General features: G+C 44.5%; 1 protein-coding gene across 8 annotated transcripts in view; it reads left to right on the forward strand.

Annotated features, from left to right (window-relative positions):
- Nucleotides 1-21,284, forward strand: part of MRTFA (myocardin related transcription factor A) — a 308,975-nt gene that overhangs the window by 132,193 nt on the left and 155,498 nt on the right. Inside the window, exon 1 of one of the 8 annotated variants that reach the window (XM_029590439.1) lies at nucleotides 2,559-3,009. The exons of the other annotated variants lie outside the window; for them this stretch is intronic. Coding sequence (XP_029446299.1) covers nucleotides 2,853-3,009 — 157 coding nt within the window. The 5' untranslated portion in view covers nucleotides 2,559-2,852. Of the gene's footprint in view, nucleotides 1-2,558; nucleotides 3,010-21,284 lie in introns of those variants that run through there. 8 annotated transcript variants of the gene reach the window in all.

Raw genomic sequence — 21,284 nt, forward strand, 5'->3', positions numbered from 1 at the left:
TTGTGCATGTGGACCCAGGCTACATCCTTACAGCGCACACTCGCGCGTGCGGGGAAACAGCCACAGCCTTACCATGTGTCTCAGCAGGCTATCCTTTCCACACGTGGCCATCATACATAAAATGGCAGCGTGAGAGCCCAGCAGTGCATCTGCTGGCTGAGCTAATGGCATTGTCGTTTCGCCTCCTTGCTCCATCCCCCGGAGATCGATTGGAGGTGCAAGGGGGAGAATTAGTGCCAGTGAGTGTGTGTAGGGGGGAGGGGGGAACGGCCCGTTAGAGATGAAAGAACCCCCTTTTTTATTTACCTGTTCTCAGATCTCCGCTGAAATCAGGCTGGTGACTACAGGGGGGAAGATGCACAAGCCTTCACCACCGAGCTCCCCCATTCGTCCTCTTATTTTGAGCCTAAATCTGGCAGCAGCACAGAGGCTCAAACACTCAACTGAGGGAGAGCCCCAGATTGGGTTCACCGCAGGAGCTCAAATCTGTTTCTTCTTTCTCCTTTTTTTTTCTCCCCTGTACTCTGCACTTATGTGCACAAATTATGTTTTCTGCATGCTGAGTATATCTTTGTTTGTGAGCATATTTCCAGGTTAATCTGTTTTTTTTTTTTAACCTCACAATGCATTTGCGTAACATTAGTTTATTGCATTGGGAATTAACTCTTTTTCTATGTGTGCAAGTAAAGGAAATGTGTGCTGAAGTTCAGTGCTTATTATATTGGAGCCACAGAAACTTGTTTTTTCAGTGCTCCCTTGTATTTTTGATCAAAGTTTCTCCTTACTCTTTACTCCTGGAGGAATTCTGCGCACAAAAACTTAAAATTCTGCAAACTTTATATTCGTCAAAATAACACAATTTACATGACATTCTTTAAGTAATAAGATTTTAAATTAATACAGAAAAAAATTATTACTTAGAGATGCAGAATTTTAAATATTTTGAGCAGAATTTCCCTAGAAATTCACTGTAAGAGTGTCCCACTCGCTCTCCCTACGCCCCTGGCCACTTTGCCCTCTCAGGCCCCAAGTCCTCCACCTGCCAGTATCTCTCCCCTCCACCTCTAGGCTCAACCCCTTCCACTCTATTGCCAGTCCCAGAGTTTGATCCCGTTCTCAGTACTGCCCCTCACACAGGCTCCCTCTCTCCATCCCTCTCTCACACACATGCCCCCTCTCTCTAGTACACATACACACCCTCATATAGGCTCCCTCACACACACACACACATCCCCTCATACAGGGTCCCCCTCTCTTGCATGCACACTCTCACAAGCTCCCTTTCTCTCTCACACATACATCCTCACACAGGCTACCTATGTCTCTCTCTCACGCACCCCTTCACACAGCCTCTGTCTCACACATACACAATCCCTTCACACAGGTTAGCACTCTCTCAAACACACGATCCCTTTTTCATACACACAAGCTCCCAATCTGTCACACACATACACACTCCTTCACAGTCTCCTCATATAGGCTTCCTCTCTCTGAAACCCACACTCAAGCATGCCCCCTGCTCTCTCACCTCCCTTGCTCACTCTCACACCCTCCTGCTCACCCCCCTACGCTCTCTCTCCCTCCTCCCCTCCCTCTCACCCCTCCTCCCCTCTCCTCTCTCACACTCTCTCCCCTCCCCCTCCCCCTCTCCTCTTACACCTCTCCCCTAAACCCTCCTCTCACCTCCCCCTCTCTCACCTCATCACCTCTCTCATACTCCTCTCCCTCTCCCTCTCCCACCCCCTACCCCCCTCTCCTCTCTCATACCCCTCTCCCTCTCCTCTCTCACACACATTCACTCTCACCGGGGCCTTCATTTTCGCTGTGAGCGGACCAAGTCCTGCGGCACGCCGGGTCCTTCATCTTTGCACTGGGTCTCCTCTGTCATTTTCTCTGCAGAATTTGGCAATTCTGCGCAAATTCTGAGCTCCGCAGTAGTGCAGAATTCCCCCAGGGCTAACTCTTGCACACCCTTGATTGATGGGGACCTTTCAATGCTACTTAACCAGCCAGTGGACTTCCAGAATTGTAGTTCATTACAGCCGTATACATGACTGAGAGACTAAAACATCCTGGGGTGATGGGATGCATGGAGCTATAGGAAGACTGGTTGTGCTGCCCATGTCCCTTTCTTCCACTGCTTTAGTAGGCTCAGGACCTGAGACACTGATGGGTGAAATGTTTTCTGCATCATCAGAGGGTGAAGGATTGCTGAGATGGGCCTCTAACCTATGTAGTCAACCCAGCCAGAATAGAAGTTGGCAACAATGTCCTGGGAGGCACCTGAGCAGGCAGAATATAAAAAGTAGCATTCACCTATTCAGGGCGCGGAACCTCCCGGCAGCTTCTTCATAGATGTTATCCTTGAGGGAGGGGGGGGGGAGAGAAACACGTGGTATAAACTTGTCTGGCAAAAAATGTGTGTGAGAGAGCCAGAAAGCCAACTGTGTTTACTATTTTGGGTGAGGGAGGTTAATTGCGACCAGTGCTTTGATATAGATCTGTCACTCCCCCTCCCTATTGCTGTTAGGGCTGGTAAGTGGCATTGAGGCCCCCTTGCTTATTCAGGATCAGGTTGAGGAGGGGAGGCTCCTTGTGTGCTTGGGCTGAGGAAGAGTTTTTGAAAAGTTTCAGAGATGCAATAGGTTACGAAAACTGGTCGGCACGGGCTCACAAATTGAGCCCTTAATTTTTAAATCTCCAGCTGTCGGTACTAAGAGCTTGCCACTGCTGCCCTTCGTGGCCATGTGTGAAGAGCACGCAGCAGTTGTGGGCAGACCGGAGACCCTGACCCGTTTCTGCAGGATGATCCACCACTCCCTGTTGGAAGCTGATGCGACTCTTCCTTCCATATGTTGTTGGTTATCTTGAGGAGACCTGTCGTCATGCTCGATAAAGTCTGGAAGCCTCAGCCTGCCTTTTTTGCTATTCTCCCAGGCCTTGACAGCATGTCCAGGAAAGAGAGGTGCTGTGCCTCGGGCCCCTGTCCTTACCACAGCTTGCAGCAAGGTGAGCGGCCTGGGATCTCGCTTGCTTGCCGAATTCTCTGGGCTTGCTTAGGATCTTTCTAACTTGCAGAAATGATGCCTCCTCGCTTTGCTCCCAGCAGAGGTTTTATAGTGTCCTTGCACGCTCTAAAGGCCAGAAGTTCGGGGTGGGGGAGTGTTGGCGTGGAAAGGAGCTGCCAATCTCTGCTTGCTTGCATGCTGCCGCAGTTCCTTTTTGTTAAAGAGAAGCAGCTCATGCAGAGCTGCATAAAGGCTTTTGCTGCCCCATCTCCCCTTTCATTCTTACTTCCTTGTGTTATCTTTAGCTGCTTTATGGTACTTGTCAGCCTCACTGGAGAGACCCAGCCTTGTCTGGCAGCTCATTCCCAGTGCTGCAGCCTGCACACCTTGGAGCGGAGAGCTGCCGCTCATTAGCAAATCATTCCCCCCGAGTCCAATGTAACACTAATGTGGTACGTAACAGGCAGGGATGCCATTCCTGAATACAAACTTGCACCAATACTTGCACCTAATAGTGTTAAATCAGTAGGCAGTGTCGCTCAGTACAGTGTACTAGCACCAGAGCCTGTCGCTATTTGGAGGGGTGGGAGAGGGGGCCCCTCCATTTCATTCCTGGAAACTGCTTAGGGTATGCAGCAGAGGGGGGGATTGTGGTCTGGTGAAAACAGTTCTAGTATTTCTCCTTCACGTCATCAGACATCGCTGGCTGCTGCCCATGTGTTGCTCAGCTGACCCTGTGTGTCCAGCTACTTGCACAAGGGTGCAGTTCAAGGAATGTCATGAACCTATCCCCTCTCCATCCTACACTTCCTCCCTCGGCTCTTATGCAAAGGTGCTAAAATTTGTTAAGGACAGTGAAGGCAGTCCGGGCACTGGAACACATTGTTTGCATTTTCTCTTGTTATCGTCTGGGTCAGATAAGCTGCCTAGAGGAGGCACCACCTTACCTTGCAACCAGTTCACACAGCCCCAGGGATAGGTTTCAGACTGAAGAGGTGTACTTAAAAACAATTCTTGAAGGTACATTCTACCTTTGCACTTTATGCTCAGTCTCATCCATTGTGTGCTCATTTTATTTTAAATTTTTTTTTGTTGTGTTTTATTTTCTCTGATCTTTATATCGATCAGTGGTGACTTTTGTGTATAGGTGCGGTGGTGTGATCACACCATGAAAAATCAATTGAGAACAGACTCAAACAGGTGCTGGAAAAGGATGCTGGCAGGGGAGGATGTGGCAGGAGGAAGGGTAGAGCAGGGTACAGGGTGATGGAGGTGGGGGAAGATGATGTACCTATTATCACCGTGCATCCCCCTAAACCCATTTTTAAATTAACATTTTATTGGTATTTAACACACCCAAACAAATAACATTCAAGCCATTTTTTTAAAACACTAAACCTCCCTCCTTGTTGGACATCGAGCCAGCCGTGCTAGTGTGCATTTCTGTCGCTGACCAGCACAGTGGTGTGCAGTGTCCTGTGTCAATAATCTAGTGGGGAAATCATCTTGGGCAGAAGGAGCTGTGGAAAAACTCCAAAAGTGATCCTTACCTGCCAACATCTGTGTTACTTTTCCATACCGTTGCCTTTCAGTGCTGCTGCCTTCTCACATAGTCCCAGTTGGCTTTAATTACAGTGCACAAGTCCTCCGGTGATTTTATTATTTTTGCATTGGTATAAGCCTTTCTTCAATGTGGTTTAGTTGCATACATTGGAAAATGGGTCAAAAGTGGTTTCTTACTGGATTCCATTGGGAGCTTCTTGTGTGTCAAGGGGTGGGGAGGAAGGATTTCATTAGGTTTAAGTGTTAAGTCTGTTTTTGAATTTTATTTGCGACACTGGAATGAACCCCTCCATCTCCTATGAAGTATACCAGGTGATCTTTTATTTCCATGAGGTTGAGAAGTAGGTTTGTATTGGCGCTGCCGGGCACTGGGTTGCACAGTGCTGTATAGCACATGAAGCAGTGCCGTGGGTTGAATTGGTTAGATTATGCTAAAAATTGGATGTTATCACCCTTAAGAGCCCAACTTTCACAACTGTCCGTGGTATGCAATTTCTGCACGTAAATGAACATGCAAAGATTTATGCAAGTCTTATTAAACTGTGTGGTGGGTGCTGCACACTTTATAAAATGCTGTGTATTCCTGCCCTGAAAGTAAAACACTTACTTTCTCTATCTATTTTATAAACCTGTGTGTATATAAAAATATACAACATATCCACCTAATAACCCTGATTTAAACAGAGGAAAATATTTTATAAAATATACGCAAATACCATTTTGAAAATAGTTCTGTGCATACCTGGACGTACCAGTTTGCCGATTCCTCTACCAGTTCGTTTAGACCTCTCACCCAAAATCCGCAGACAAAAGAAAAGTACAATTTCAGTTAGAAACCTAGAAACATGATGGCAGAAAGATTTGTACGGTCTTTCAAGTCTTCTCATCCATACCAACTGCTCAGCTCTAAAACCTCTACCACTCCCTCAGAGATCTTCTGTTTCACCCATGTGTTTTCAAATTCAGTTAATGTTTGTCTCAACCACTTCCACTGGGAGACCGTTCCATGCATCCGCTACCCTTAGATAACTCCTGAGTCACCCCCTTTCACCCTCATCTCAATTGTGCAATCCCATGAGCAGGTGTAAAAAGGTGTGGACACGTTTGGTAATATAACCACATGTATCTCTTACAAAATGGCAAGTTGCGTGCATACTTCAGATCCCTGCCCCCCTAGTCTGCCCCTTTTTTTTTCTGGTAAAATATACATGCCTTAACTGTATGTAAGCACATACTCTTTTATAAAATATATATGTGCGTACATGCCACTTACCTGCCTATATGCAAATTTACCCACAAATTCTCTTTAAAAATCCACTCCTAAGAATCGGGAAATGGATGTCTTAATTTTTTCATCTGCATACGCTTTGAGAGGGCTCTTCATCGAAAAATACAAGTTTGTAGCTATATCTTTGATCAGCATTTATTTCTTAGCCATGTGCAATAAATGATTTCCCTTTCAAGTCTGCACTTTGGAGTATCACCCGGATCAGTCGCTCCTTTCAAGTCTGCACTTTACAGCATACGAATCTCTAAGAGGCCTATTTATGAAGCTAAGTGAAACATTTAAAAAATGCATTCTATTTTTTGAAGGGATATAATGTGTATGAACAATTTTTCAAACTGTTTTTTAAAAATTTTTTGCGGGTTTTCTTGGGCATATTCACATAGCATGACGTATACACGTTTTTGTGGAGCATTTCCAAAAGTTGTGATTTCCCCATTTTAATTTGGAGGGATTTTTTATGGCCAATGATTTATCCTTTGAACCTGTTCACAAGGCGTTCTGTCCAAGAATTGGCATCTGAAGTCTTTATTCTCCCTATTAAAATTTAAAGTTTAAGCTCTACAAGGGGTGTTTAAACAAACTAGAATCCAAGTTTTAAAGTTTTATTGTTCAAACTGAGTACATTTTTCTGACCTATTGTGCATTTCAGAACATTTTTTTTTAATTCTTATAAAAATATTTCCAACTGGGTATTCCTTGTTTTATTTAAAATCATTTTTGTGACATTGCAGCCATTAAAGTATTTAAACAAATATATAAGTAAAAATCCTACATTTTCTAGGTAAAATCAAATAAAACAAAGGACTGTAGTCTGCTAGCAGACTCTAAAGGTCTTACTTTTTCCTATAGGAAAAAGAAATCTTCAGAGGCCTTTAATGCCATCAAGGAGCTGGAGGTAAAACAACTTGCATTATTTCCTCTGAGATGTGACTTCCTTTGCTTATCACAGTTTAATGAATACTATTACCACTTAACAGTCCGTGTCACCAAATAACCAAGTGTCATGGTTTTCCCCACATTTGCATGCCATTTACATTGTGTACAGTGTTCTGTCTAATATACAGAAACAGCATTTTTTTCCTTTGCCTGACATTGGGGTTCTTCTGTATGTTTATCCTCCAATTCCTCTAGTCACAAAGACTCTTTCAAGCTTCGCAGGACCGAGGGACTATGATCCTCATAGCCCCTCATTGGCTGAGACAGATTTGGTTTCTACTCCTTTGGGGGTTGTCCATCTGAAAACCGATCAGTCTGGGAACTTCCCGGATCTCATCATGCAAGATTGGGGCAGGCTGCGGCAACCCAACTTCCAGTCCCTGTCGTTCACAGCCTGGATGTTGAGAGGTTAATCCTGCAGTCGCTCGATCTTTCTGAAGATGTGACTCGGGTCCTGGTAGCTTCCAGAAAGCCTTCCACTAGAAAGTCCTACGGACTGAAGTGGAGGAGGTTTTCGGTATGGTGTGAGCAGAAGACCTTAGATCCATTCTCCTGCCCCACGCAAAAACTGTTTGACTACCTTCTACACCTATTAGAGGCTGGCTTGAAAACCAACTCCATTAGAGTTCATCACAGTGCATTTGGCACATAACACCAAGGTGTAGGTGGTACGCCCATCTCTGTACAGCCGATAGTTGTATGCTCCATGTGAGGCCTGCTTCAATTGAAACCTCCCCTTAGGCTTCCCGCTGAGTCTTGGGACCTCAACATGGTGGTAGCTCAGCTGATGAAAGCTCCTTTTGAGTCACTGTGCTCCTGTGACCTGAAGTACCTGACCTGGAAGGTCACATTTTTGGTGGCATCACTTCAGCGCACAGGGTTAGCGAGCTCCAGGCCTTAGTGACTTATCTACCTTACTCCAAGTTTTATCATGATAGGATAGTCTTGCATACACACTTTTTACATTCCTGCCTAAGGTGGTGACGGATTTCCATCTTAACCAGTCATTCGTCCTGCCACCTTCTTTTCCAGGCCCCCTTCGCATCAAGGCAAACAAGTGCTGCACAGTTTGGATTGCAAGAGAGCCTTAGCCTTGAGCAGACAGAAGCCCATAGACAGTCCACCCAACTTTTTATTTCTTTTGATAGGAATAGGTTGGGAACTTCCATTGCCAAACAGACACTTTACAAAAGGTTAGCAGACTGCATCTCCTTCTATTATGCCCAGGTGGGACTGCATCTTGGAGGTCAGGTCAAGGCTCATTCTGTCAGAGCCATGGCAATGTTGGTGCCCCACTTGCGAGCAGTTCCCATGGAGGAGATCTGCAAGGCTGCGATGTGGAGTTCTCTTCACACATTCACATCACACTACTGTCTGGATAGGGATGGCCGACGTGACAGTTGATTCGGCCAGTCTGTCCTTTGGAATCTCTTTGAGGTGTGGAACCCAATTGTCTCTGCCTAGGGCCCATTGTTTGGGTTCAGGCTGCCTGTTGGCACGTAGTTGGTTGCTTGTTGGGGAGCAATCTGTAGCTAGGGTTCACCCATGTGCGAGGTCTACCATCCTGCTTGTTCTAGGAGAAAGCAGAGTTGCTTACCTGTAACAGGTGTTCTCACAAAACCCGCCCGCCGCCCTGTGGAGTTGGGTTTCTCCTATTTTTGTTTAATTTTTATTGTAATTCTTTGTTATGAGACTGAAGAGGGACCCTGCGTGGATTATAGCATGTTGGGCATGCTCAGTATGCTCAGTCAAAGTTCCAGAAACTTTGACATAATTTGTCCATGCCGGGCTTCATCCGATGATGTCACCCATGTGTGCTGTCCTAAGCAACTCTTCTTTCTCGTTGGATGAATTGACCGGCCAAATCTTAGATTCTTTTGAAATTTTCCAGATTGTTACATATCATTTTATACTTCAAAACTGAGAATATGGGAAATTTACGACTACTTTGTGTCTCAGCACACACTAACGGGCCGATACAGTAAGATGTGCGGGAGAGCCGGCGAGCGCCCGCTCTCCCGTTGCGCGCCCAGGCCACTCTCCTGGGTGTGCAATTCAGTAAAGAAACTTATGCAAATTAGGGCCTGCGGTAAAAGGAGGTGCTAGGACACTGGCACGTCCCTAGCGCCTCCTTTTTGACAGAAGCGGTGGCTGTCAGTGGGTTTGACAGCCGGCACTCAATTTTAACTGCATCTGTTCTCGAACCCGTCGACAGCCACGGGTTCGGAAAACGGACGCCGGCAAAATTGAGCATCCGTCTTCCAACCCACGGGCTGATTTTTAATTTTTTTTTTAATTTTTTGGGGCCTCTGACTTAATATCGCTATGATATTAAGTCGAAGGATGTACAGAAAAGCAGTTTTTTCTGCTTTTCTGTACACTTTCCTGGTGCCGGCTGAAATTAAAATGTGTGGCTTTGCTGCACATTTTATTTTCTGTATCGCGCGGGAATAACTAATAGGCCCATCAACATGCTATTTGCATGTTGCGGGCGCTATTAGTTTCCGGGGGACTGGCCGCGTGTTTTCCACGCGCTATTACCCCTTACCGTATAAGGGGTAAAAATAGCGCGTGGAAAACGCCCGGCCAAACGGGGGCTAACGGTGCTCTCGGCCTGAGCGCACTTTACTGCATCGGTCCGTAAGTCAAGAAGTCTTTTTCCTCCACGTCACTTTATTGGCATGGTATTTTTCCATTGCATTTTGTATTATGCACCTAAACTTGTTGCCTTGGTTAATTTTATTGCTCAAAAACAGCCACCTCGCACAATAATATCTTTATTGCCGTTTATTGAATGAATCCTAAGCATCAGAGCCCAAGTCTAGAGTAATCTGGGGCCATATGTCTCTTCCTCCCACCCTCTTCTACTAGTGTGTTAAGTGAGCCTGGGTGCGCACACATGTTTAGGTCGTCTTTATGGTGCAAAATTCATTCAAAATTAGAACAAAAGACTTTCTTTCTTGCAGTAAAATGACTTTGCTGCATTAACTTTTTTTTAAAGTGTTGAATTTTTCAGCTGTTTATGCCTGACTGTCTATTTTGTTCTGCTTCTTACTTTCATTTCTCCATTTCAGTTATTTTTTTACAGGTCTCATCAGGTTTCTGATGCCCACTTTCTGTTTTCTCTCTCTCTATCACTCTTTCGGTATGCACATCCTCCCCAAGTCCTCCTGCATTTGGCTGGTCTGCTAACTTCAGCACTCCATCTGACTTTTCTCTGTTCCTGCCTAACCCACTTCTTTTCTTCTTGCTCTTGCTTCTTTCCCTGTCTGTGCTTTTTCCCTTACTCCTTGCCCTCTGTACACGCCCTCCTTCCGCTCTTCAGTACTCCTCAATGCTACTCATTTAAACAGCTGATTTATGGGGTGGGGTGATCATCTGCTGCAGCGGATACATGGAATAGTCTCACACTGGAGGCCAAAACAGTAACACAATTTGAGGACCTGATATAATACATTTGTATTTTTTTAGATTTCATTACTCGTCTTTCCAAACCCGAGCTGAGGGCAAGTTAGTCAGTTACATTAAGTATTTTCCTGCCCCCTCCCCCTGCCCCTCCTGAGGGATTGCAGTCCAATTGAGGGTGAAGTGACTTATCCAAGGCCGCAAGGAGCATCAGTGGGAGAAGCAGGATTTGACTCCTGGCTTCTCTGATTCGCGACTTACTACCCTAATCACTAGGCTATTCCTTTCATTTGAGGATAAAGACCGAGAGTAGAAGACTGTTTATTTATTTATTTAATTTAAAAACTTTTCTATACCGTCGTTTAGTAGTATACATCACAACGGTTTACAGATAGGCACATAAATAAGTCTGGTTAGGATTATAAATTAGCTAGTAGGTGCCAATAAAGTTTCGGTTACATGATTCAAATAATATACGTTATTTGGATTGTGGATTGGAAATTCCATTTATATGAATAATAGGATATCCATATACGAGAATACTGTACTCTTAAATTAATCTTTAGGTATGGGATAAAATAATAAAGGAGGGATAACTGCTATTTGTTGACTTTTTAACAGTGTGCCGAAGTTCTTTTTCTTGTCCGCTAGTATTCCTTACTCCCCACTCTCATTGTGAAAAGCTTTTTTGAAGAGCCATGTTTTTAAACTTTTTTTTGAAGAGTTTTAAATCTTTCATTAATCTTATTTCGAGTGGTAGTGTGTTCCATAATATTGGACCGGCCAGGGATAGTGCTCTCTCTTACCTGCGTCAGTTTTGCTGTCTTTACAGAGGGGATGGTTAGTAGAGCTTTATTGGCTGATCTTAGATTTCTCTGGGGGACATGTAGTCGTAGTGCAGTGTTTAGCCAGTCAGTATTTTCCTCATAGATTAGTTTGTGAATTGTGCATAGTGTTTTAAATTGCACTCTTTGTTCAATTGGCAGCCAGTGTAATTCGGCGAGTGTTTGAGTGATGTGATCTGTAGTAATACATGAGAACTGTTCAGACTAGGTTGACCTTACAGTCCTCATCTGCTGTCATTTTTTTGTTTCTGTGTGTAGTACCAGGATTTAAGTTACATTCTTTCTCAAGGTCACCCATTTAGCACTGTAAAGTCTACCCTCAGCCACTAGATTAGTTTAGTGTCCTGAATCCTCGGGATTTTTGCTGTGCTAATATAGCTCCTACATGGATATGTGCTGTATTCTGATTCCCAGGCTTTCAGACACATGCCAGGAAGAAATACTTGTCTTCCTTACTACTAAAACCTGACAAAGATAATTTTCTAGCAAAAGGATCTGCATAGCATAGAAATAACGCCCCCCCCCCTCCTCCCTAGCATTCAGAATAATGTAACATCGCACACATTTATTTTACAAGGCAATAAGCAAATATCAAACAATTAAATTAGAGTGTAAATGTGATAATCCAGGTTACAACAGAGAGGAGCCTCAGCACCTTATTTGGTGGAGCTATGCCTGCAGCTCCATCACACACTCTCCGTTATACTTGAGTTCATACCAAAGCATTTTTTAGTTATACATATATATTGCCCCTTTTCTTAAACATAAATATCAAGTGTGTTATGCTTCCTACTTTTCTGGCACTCCAGCGGCACCCCCAGACCACAGGATCCTTTGACACAGCTCCCGGCATCATGATGCTTTCAGGGGAGCAGCGCTGTAATTCCTGTGCCTTTATATAGGCCTTGGATCCAGGACTTCCTGTGTTGTTCGCTGATGATGTCATCACTGCCTGTCTATATAAAGAAGCTTTCTGCGCCCAGTTACTGCCTTAGCAATAGGTTTCATTGCACCTTGTTGTCAATTCTCCTGTTTGTCTGACCGCCACCAGTTCTGACTTCTGCTCACTTCTGGATTTTGCCTGAACACTGCCTGCCCTGATCTCTTCCAACCCTGTGGATCTCTCTTTCTCAGTGCTGCAGCTTCTAGGCCTACCTTTCCGCTGTTGCCTGCTCAGGCCCGGCCTGTGTTTGCATGACTCAGGCTCACCTTCCTCTCATTACCATAAAGATTTCTAGGGCCATGAGCTCAGCGAGCATGTCCTTGCCCGAATTTCTGCAAAAATTGGGCCAGGCTGTCTAGCAGCAGCATTATTTGGAGCACATTTTAGGCCTCCTGCAAGACCCCACTGGCTATGTCAATGACCTGCAACTTGCTAGGGCCCATAGCTTCTCGGCCCTTCCCCCCCCCCGCCTGCTCTTGTACCTAGCATTGCTCCATAAGGGCCTGTCATAAGATACTTATTGGGCAAAGGCACATGATAATGGTGGAGTAGGCACACACATATAGATTAATATCCAACATAAAGAATGTGTGGCGAAAGGCGCATTGCTGAGATGCGAATCACGGCTGTGTCAGGGCTTCCTTGGATAACAAATGTGCATTGTATTAATGTTTTCTTATAAAATTATTAAATGATCTATTGAACAGCGATGGAGCTTTTGCCACACATTCTTTATGCTGGATAAGATACTTATCGCCGCTTCGATTGTGATCCCAAGGCTTATTAGGGTTTTCTCAACCAGTGCCTCTTCTAGTTTGAATTATAAGCAACCAGTTTAAGGTCATATCTGGCTAAAGTGACCGTCATCATTTCTCTATTGATCAGTTAGGCTCTTGCATGGGCTTTACTAATATGGGAAAAGAATGACTCCATCCTGTCCAACCTCTCATTGTCCTTCACTTTTCTGGTAACGTGCATTGATTATATCCCTGCTTGCCATTGTAATGAATATTATCCTGGGTAGTTGTTTACAATAACAGTATTCCTTGTAAAGATTTGCCCAGTATACCTAGTATTATATGAGAAACATAATATTTTCATACTAGTCTCTCTTTGTTCTCCTTAACTTTACCTGTTACTCCACTATTGTGTAATTACTTGACTCTGAAAAATAACATATGTGGTCTTGCTTTTATAAATTAGGTCCTTTTTATAACGCAGGTACCCTTATTAGAGCTAATGGCTACCTAGTGAAACTTAGTTATGCTGTTATTATTTGTCAATTAGACAGTGCATGTCTGCCTATGAGTCTCATTTACTTTTAGGGGGGATCTAGAGGGATAACACACACACGGTTAGCTTAGCTTACACATTTAGCCCATTTGCCATAATGACTTCATACAGTTCTATCCTCCGAACTGGTACTTGGGTGTGCCACTTTGCCATTTGTAAGTGGCACAAGAGGGAAATGAGAAGTATGCCTGAACACAGAAGACCAAAATGGAGAAGGAAATTCCCAGAGGCCTCTGCGTGTATTTGGCCTGCCTGGGCTGAATGGACTCTGAGTGACTTACAGAATGTCCCTGGATATCTGTGGAGGCAAGCTGGCACCAGACAGGTGATGTCTATTCATAGAGTCACCACAGGGGAGCTTCAGGCACTATTCTCAGGAGTTTGTAATCCACACAGTTACAGACGTGTTGATTGTCTTGACCAGTAACAGTTTACCAGAACAAAGAAAGTCATGGGAAATGGGCTACACATCCTGGGAAGCCAGTCAGGGATAGTTAGCGATGATTTAATCATGCAGTTGACATCACAACTTATGTAAATGATCCTTTGGGCAGTCATGCAAGTCTCTAGAACCTTCTACCCTGTATTTGAATGTTATCTATAAAAGAAGGATCACTTCCTGTATCCAGAGAGATGCTGGTCAGATTGTAAGACGAAGGGCACCCAGTACCCAGCATCTCCCGAGAACACTTATATTGACTAATAAAAATACATTATACTTTTTACTGAATCTAAGTGTTCTTGTGTCTCTGGCCATAAGCATAGAGGAAGCTTTAACACTTCCTAGCACAATTTCAGAAGGTCTTTGATGTACTTGGTAGGGCCTCTTCAGCAGCTGCTGAGCTGCTCCCCCTGCAACAAGAATCCAACACTATAGGGAAGTATGCAGTTCAATTCCGCACCCTAGCATCAGAGATCTGCTGGAACGAGAACGACCAAACTGCAGCCTTCTAGCAGGGCCTATCGGGTATGGTAAAAGATGAACTGTTGCACCGCAAAACTTAGGATGATCTTATTTCCCTGTGCATCAAAGTGGACATATGCTTTCAGGAGAGAACCCAGGAGCAGGACCCATGCCAAGAAGCCATTCATTTGGTCCTCAAGTTTCACAGGCCCCTGCTGCCTGTTGCCGAGTCACCACCACAGCATGAACCTATGAGAAGCCCATGCAATGCAGCAGGTCCAAATTATCTGAGGAAGAGAAGAGTTGGCGAGGCACATTGAACTTATGCCTATACTGTGCAACCTTGGGCCACTAAGCCTCAGCCTGCCCAGAAAAATCTGGACACTACCAAGTCTAGGGATGACAGGAGGTGATTCTAGGCATCACCCGAACCTCTCATCTGCAGAAAATTGTCCTTCCAATTTTCCTGAGCACCGGCCCCAAGGGTTTCTTTTGTGAGGCTTTCGTGGACTCGGGGGGGGGGGGGGCTGCAGGCTACTTCATTGAAGAAGCTCTTGTCCAGAACTTCTGCTTACCTGTGGTGCCCTTGAGAGGCTCATTTGCATCTCCTTTTTCTACCCTGCCAGGAGCCATTCAATTCATCATGGAACACCCTAACTCTGAAGATGGGACTCCTGTACAAGAACAAGTCTCGTGCTATGTACTCTGGAAGGTTATGGACCAAGTACTTTTCAGATTACCCATCATTAACTGGGAAAGCAGACATTAAGTCCTGGGGCATGTACTGTTTTTAGGAATGTTTGCAGACTGTCTTCCCTCTGGTACACCTTGTCCTAGCCAGTCTTCGTATCTGGACTCAAGCCTACGTGATCTTTACTAATGTGTTCCTTAAAAAACAGGCCAAGACACTGTCTCTGCATTGCCCATATGACTGTGCTTTTTATCTATTAACCAGGAAGACGCCACCACGAGGGAGAGTTTGTTACCCTTTGTCCATCCCAGAGACACAAGCCATGACAGAATACAACTACGGAAACCTCAAACGGGGTTTCATTAGGCTTTCATCGTCCCCTGATGGTGCAGGCTTCTTTTTCATAGGGGAGAAGGAAGGCTCCCTATGTCCCTGCATACCTTATCAAAGGCTGAATGTCATAACTATTAAAAACAAGTACACACTGCTCTTGATATCCAAGCTTTTCAACAGGCTCCATGGAGCCTCCTTATTCACTAAATTGGATCTTAGGGGGCATATAACCTGACTAATCAAAAGAAGGGGACGAGTGGAAAACAGCATCCCATGAGGGATGGACACTATAAGTACCTTTTTATGTCCTTCGACTTATGTACGTTCCAGCAGTATTCCAAGCCTTTATGAATGACATCTTCCAAGATCTACTGTACTTGTGTCATAGTCTACTTAGACGACATCCTAATCTACTATCCATCTCTCTTTATGCAACATAGCCATGTGCCAATGGTCCTTCAATAATTAAGAGATCACGGTCTTTATGTGAAACTTAAAAAGTGTGCCTTTGAACAAATAGAACTTCCCTTCCTGGGGTACATTATATCTATCCAGGGGCTCTGGATGGACCCTTCCAAGCTCTCAGCAATCCTGGACTGGCCTGAGCTGGTAGGGCTCAAAGCCTTACAGCACTTTCTTAGCTTTGTCAACTATTATCAACAATTTATTCACCAACACTCCCTGATCACCCCTCCTCTCACTGTGCTCACCAAAAAAGGAGCCAACACCAGAAAATAGCCCCCTGAAGCGGTACAGGCCTTTGATCACCTAAAGTCCACCTTTCTGTCTACACCCTTTTTACATTGACTAGACACCTCTCAGCCTTTTTGCTTGGAGGTAAATGCCTCCTCAGTGGGAGCAGAGGCAGTGCTATCCCAGGCCACACTTAATGGCAAGTTAATACCCTGTGCTTTTTTTTTCTCCAGCAACTTTTCATCTGCAGAAAAGAACTACAGCATTGGAGATAGGGAACTGCTCACCATCAAAGGACTGCCAAACGCCTAAATCCCTATCAAGCCAGGTGGTCCCTATTTTTCATCTGATTTGACTTCCGCCTTACTGCCCAGCAGAGAGCAACACCAGAACAGATGTCCTATCTAGATCGTTCAACTGACTGATGCATCCACGGAATCTCAGCATATTATTGCTCTATCTAGAGTAGTTGCCATCTCCTTCACCTTTCCACCCAGATACACTTTAGTTCCCAAACGGCCCCTTGAGCAAGTCCTCAGGTGAGCTCATGATTCTAAATTGAAAGGGCCATCCAGAGATACACAGTACTTCAAAGCTAATTACCTGCCACTACTGGTGGTCCAACTTAAGTAAAGACATGTGCCTCTATATCTCATCTTGCGACAGCTGCACCGCAATAAGATCCTTTGACAGCGACCTTGGGGCCTCCTTCAACCATTACCTGTACCCAAGAAACCTTGGACACAAATTGTGATGGACCATATCATCAACCTGCCACTCTCTGCAGTTTACACAGTGATCTGGATCATAGGGGATAGATTTTCTAAGATGGCCCTCTTTATACTACTCAAAGCATTACCTATGGCTTTGTGTCTGGTTCACCACTTCTTTCAGGAGATATTCCATCTGCATGGACTCCTCAAATCCATAGTAAGCGACCAAAGGTATAGTTTACCTCCAGGTCCTGGTGGATCCTTTGCAATAAACTAGGAGTCATTTTACTTCTCTTCAGCATACCATCAGCAGACCAGTGGCCAGATAGACCTAATTGAACCCTCAAGAGCTGCTTAAGGGCCTATGTTTCCTCCCAACAGAATGATTGGGTCTGATTACTCCCTTGGGCTAAATTCAGTTATAATAACCACACCAATTAATCTGCATGGGCTTCCCCATTCTTCATTGTATTCGGCCAATATCCTAAACTTCCATTGCCCCTCTAGCTGTCTACATGAGCCCCAGAAGCCGAACAGATGTCCATGTTACTACAGAACATCTGGAGAAAGACACAAGAGCTCCTAAAAAGGGCCACTGATCGATACAGCATAGGCCAACAGAAGACGTTGGCCAGCCTCACAGTTCATTCCTGGTGACAAAGTATGGCTGAGTACCAAAAAAATCTGATTACAGGTACCATCAGTTAAGCTTGCACCTAGGTGCAATGGACCCTACCCTGTTCTGAAGCAATTCAATCTGGTGACGTACCAGCCCAAATTACCAGTGTCCCTTTGGATCCATACTTTTTCATGTATCCTTCTTAAAACTTCTGATTCTTGGTAAAGGAATGAAAAAGGTCAGAAAGCCCCTCTCCTTAGATAATGATCCTGATGCCAAATTTGAGATCCAGGATATCATTGATTCCACGTTGATCAGGGGTAGATTACATTACCTCATATTGGAAGGGATTAAGGCCTGAAGAAAGATAATGGGAACCTGCCTCTAATCTCCAAGCTCCTTGCTTGCTCAGAAAATTTCATTGTCTCTTCCTTCACAAGCCTGGGGTAGGGGTGGGGGCAGCCCTGGGGAAAAGCTTAAGAGGAGGGGAACTGTTATGCTCCCTACTCTCTGGTGCTCCAATGGCACCTTTAGACCACAGGCTCCTCTGTCACAGCTCCCAGGACTGCGCTGCTTCAGGGGAGCAACGCTGCAATTCCTGAGTTTTTATATAGACCTTGGATCCAGAATTTCCTGTGTTGCAGGCTGATGATATCATTGCCACCTAGATATAAAAGGAAGCTCTCTGCACCCAGTCAATGCCTCAGCAGCATCTTGCGCCTTGTCATTGATTCTGCTGTATGCCGCCAGTTCTGATTTCTGCTCACCTCCTAGACTTCGCCTGAATGCCCCTGCCCTGACCTGCTGGCCTTCCAATGGCAACAACCAACAGTAGCACAAGGGCTCATACACCCACTAATACCTTGAAAAAGCGGTTTACATATAAATAGTGCACTAAATCAATGTGACATAAAAATAATAAATGTCCTAACACAGATCTACCATGTCCCCCACTCTCACTAGGGATGTAATGGCTGCATGACACACCTAGAATAACATTCCCTCTCAATCAAAACAATAAATTCCCCATCAAACAAAATGCAATATATTAAAATAAATCATCATAAAAATACAGTTCTGTAGAAAAAATATATAAATAAAATAAAATTTTCCCTAATAACATAACTATAAAACCACCTCTCCAGGTACTTGCATTTGAACATCAAAACACTAACTCATTAACACCTATTCTTCCATTGTAATCAAAGAGAGAGGAAAAAATACACACAGGCCGATATGGTAAAAAATGCGGGAGAGCGGGCGCTCCTTGTTGAGCGCCTGCTCTCCCGACGCGCGCCCAGGCCCCTCTCCAGGGTGAGCGATTCTGTATTTAAATGAGGTGGTGCGCTAGGGAGAATAGCATGTCCCTAGCGCCTCCTTATTAGCGGTAGAGGTGGCTGTCAGTGGGTCTGATAACCAACGCTCTATTTTACCAGCGTCGGTTTTTGAACCCACTGACAGTCACAGCCTAGGAAAACGGACGCCAGTAAAATTGAGTGTTCGTTTTGCTAACCGCTGACCGGTGGGCAGATTTGTTTTTACTTTACTTTTTTTTTTTTTTTTTAAGTTTTGGTTCCTCCGGCTTAATATCGCTAGGATATTAAGTCTGAGAGTGTACAGAAAATCAGTATTTTCTGCTTTTCTGCACACTTTACCGGGTTGCTCAGAAATTAACCCCTGCCCTTGGACAGGCATTAATTTCTGAGAGCAAAATGTGCAGCTTGGCCGCACATTTTACTTTCAGTATCCCAGGGACTAACTGATAGCCTCATCAACATGCATTTGCATGTGATGAGTGCTATTAGTTTTCGGGGGGGGGGGGGGGAGGTTGGCCGCATATTTTTGATGTGCTTTAAACCCCATACTGTATAAAGGGTAATAGACGTGCGTCAAAAACGCACGGCCAATTGCAGGTTAAATGGTGCACTTGGCCAAGTGCGCTTTACTGTATCGGCCTGACAGAGGGGAGAACAATAAAGACAGTTACAGATTCTGGTGATATTGACTATGGTTTCTGGTTAGATTACATTTCTGGGCTGGTGGCAGGATACAGCATACTTTGCTATTCTAGCTGCTGTTTCTCTTCTTTCCCTGAGGATTATTCACATTTTTCTGTGCTCGTTCTGTACTGGGATAGTTTTAATTTTCTGTCTTGTATCTCTTTATATTTCTTTCCCCCTGTTGGCCTTTTCCACTTCTGAACCTGACACTCGTCTCACCCAGTCTCCTTGGCTATTCCTGTCTAAGGCCCAGCAGCTGTTGCTCCCTTCTGGCTATTTTGATGCAGGGGGTCAGAGTGAGGGTGAGAGATGGGGTCCTCCTGTGAGATCAAGTGGTAAACAAGCATTCTATCCTGCCTTGCAAATGTACAGTGTATAACTCAGAGAGGGGGATGTGATAGTACTTAGCCGAAGACTGAAATAATGTCTTAGCCCTGTCATGTTATGAGGAAATAGCATCGTTGAGGGACCTGGGTAATTTGCCTTCACTAGTGTTTGATGTTTCCAGGCTTTCTTGGCCATAATATTTGAGCAATTGTAAGGCAGTAAAAATTGTTAGTAAATCAACTTAATCCATTTCTTAAAACACACTGCCAGCTTTTTTTTTTCCTTGGAGTTATGCAATGTTTGGTGCAGGGAAGAAGATTGGAGAAAGGGTTTTGGGATATTGTAGAGGTTGTGGAGAGAGAAGAGGGAGAAGTCCCTTCCTTGGTCGTTCCTCCTTATTCCAGATAACATTTATTTTATTTATTTATAACTTTTATATACCGAGGTTCAATTAACAGAATTAATTATCACTTCGGTTTACATTACAACCAGCAAACGACAACAATGACATAGTCTTGTCTTACATTGAACAAGGTGGAAAAACCTGGATAAACATAACTTAGGATAAAACAGTGAAAGTGTTTTGAATTACTTTGAACAGAGTGGAGATAAAACTTGTAAAAACGACATATGGGAGAAGGTGAAGTGAAAGCGTGGTGAGATGTACTCGAAGGGTGAAAAAAAAAACAAACCGGTATGGCAGGGTTGGTTAAAGGGTGAGAAGGAGATGAAAATGGCGGCTTTGTTACAAATACTTAGGATACTTGAGGGAACGCTTAGGTCAAGACAGACAGGTGGGGCTGAGGAGGAAAAGAGTGGTTACGGGAAAGCTTGGCCAAACAGCAGTGTCTTAAGTCTCCTCTTGAAGGTGATTGGACATTGTTCAAGCCTTAGGTCAGGTGGGAGCAGGTTCCATTGCTTGGGGCCGGAAGCGGACAAAGCTCTTTTGCTTAAGGACGTTTTGATGGTAGATGCTTGAAGAGTACCTCTCTGGGCTAGTCTTAGAGGACGGGAGGAGGAGTGGAGTTGCAAAGGAATTGTGAGGTCCAGTGGAGTGATGTTGAGAATGGCCTTGTGAGTAACTGTTAATAGTTTATAAAGGATTCTGAACTTTATTGGGAGCCAATGTAACTTCTTTAAAATCGGGGTTATATGGTCCCTTTTATTGGATTTTGTGAGGATCCTTGCGGTTGCGTTCTGTAACAGCTGGAGCGGCTTAAGTGAGATATCTGGCAGGCCGTGAAGAAGTGCATTGCAATTGTCAATTTTTGAGAAAATGATAGATTGTAAGACTGACCTGAAATCCTGGAAATGGAGGAGGGGTCTTAGCCTTTTTAGAACTTGGTGTTTGAAGTAATACTCCTTTACCGTGTTGTTGATGAAGCCTGTGTAGCTCATTTGGCTGTCCATGATTACCCCGAGGTTTCTGACTTTGGGGGAAAAGGAAGGAAACACTGACGGTTGTAGGTTGTTTAGCGGTATGCTGCCATCTTGTGTGATTAGTAGGAACTCTGTCTTGTCGGCGTTGAGTATCAAATTGAGGTTTGAGAGGAGGTTATTAATGGAGAGTAGACAGGCGTTCCAACGGAGAATGGTGTTTTGCAGAGAGTCGATAATCGATATCAGGATTTGGACGTCGTCTACATATAGGTAATGGGTTAGCTTAAGCTCAGAAAGAAGTTTGCAAAGCGGGAGAAGATAGATGTTGAATAATGTGGGGGAT

The sequence above is a fragment of the Rhinatrema bivittatum genome, chromosome 2 (assembly GCF_901001135.1).
Source record: "Rhinatrema bivittatum chromosome 2, aRhiBiv1.1, whole genome shotgun sequence".
Classification (NCBI taxonomy): Eukaryota; Metazoa; Chordata; class Amphibia; order Gymnophiona; family Rhinatrematidae; genus Rhinatrema; species Rhinatrema bivittatum.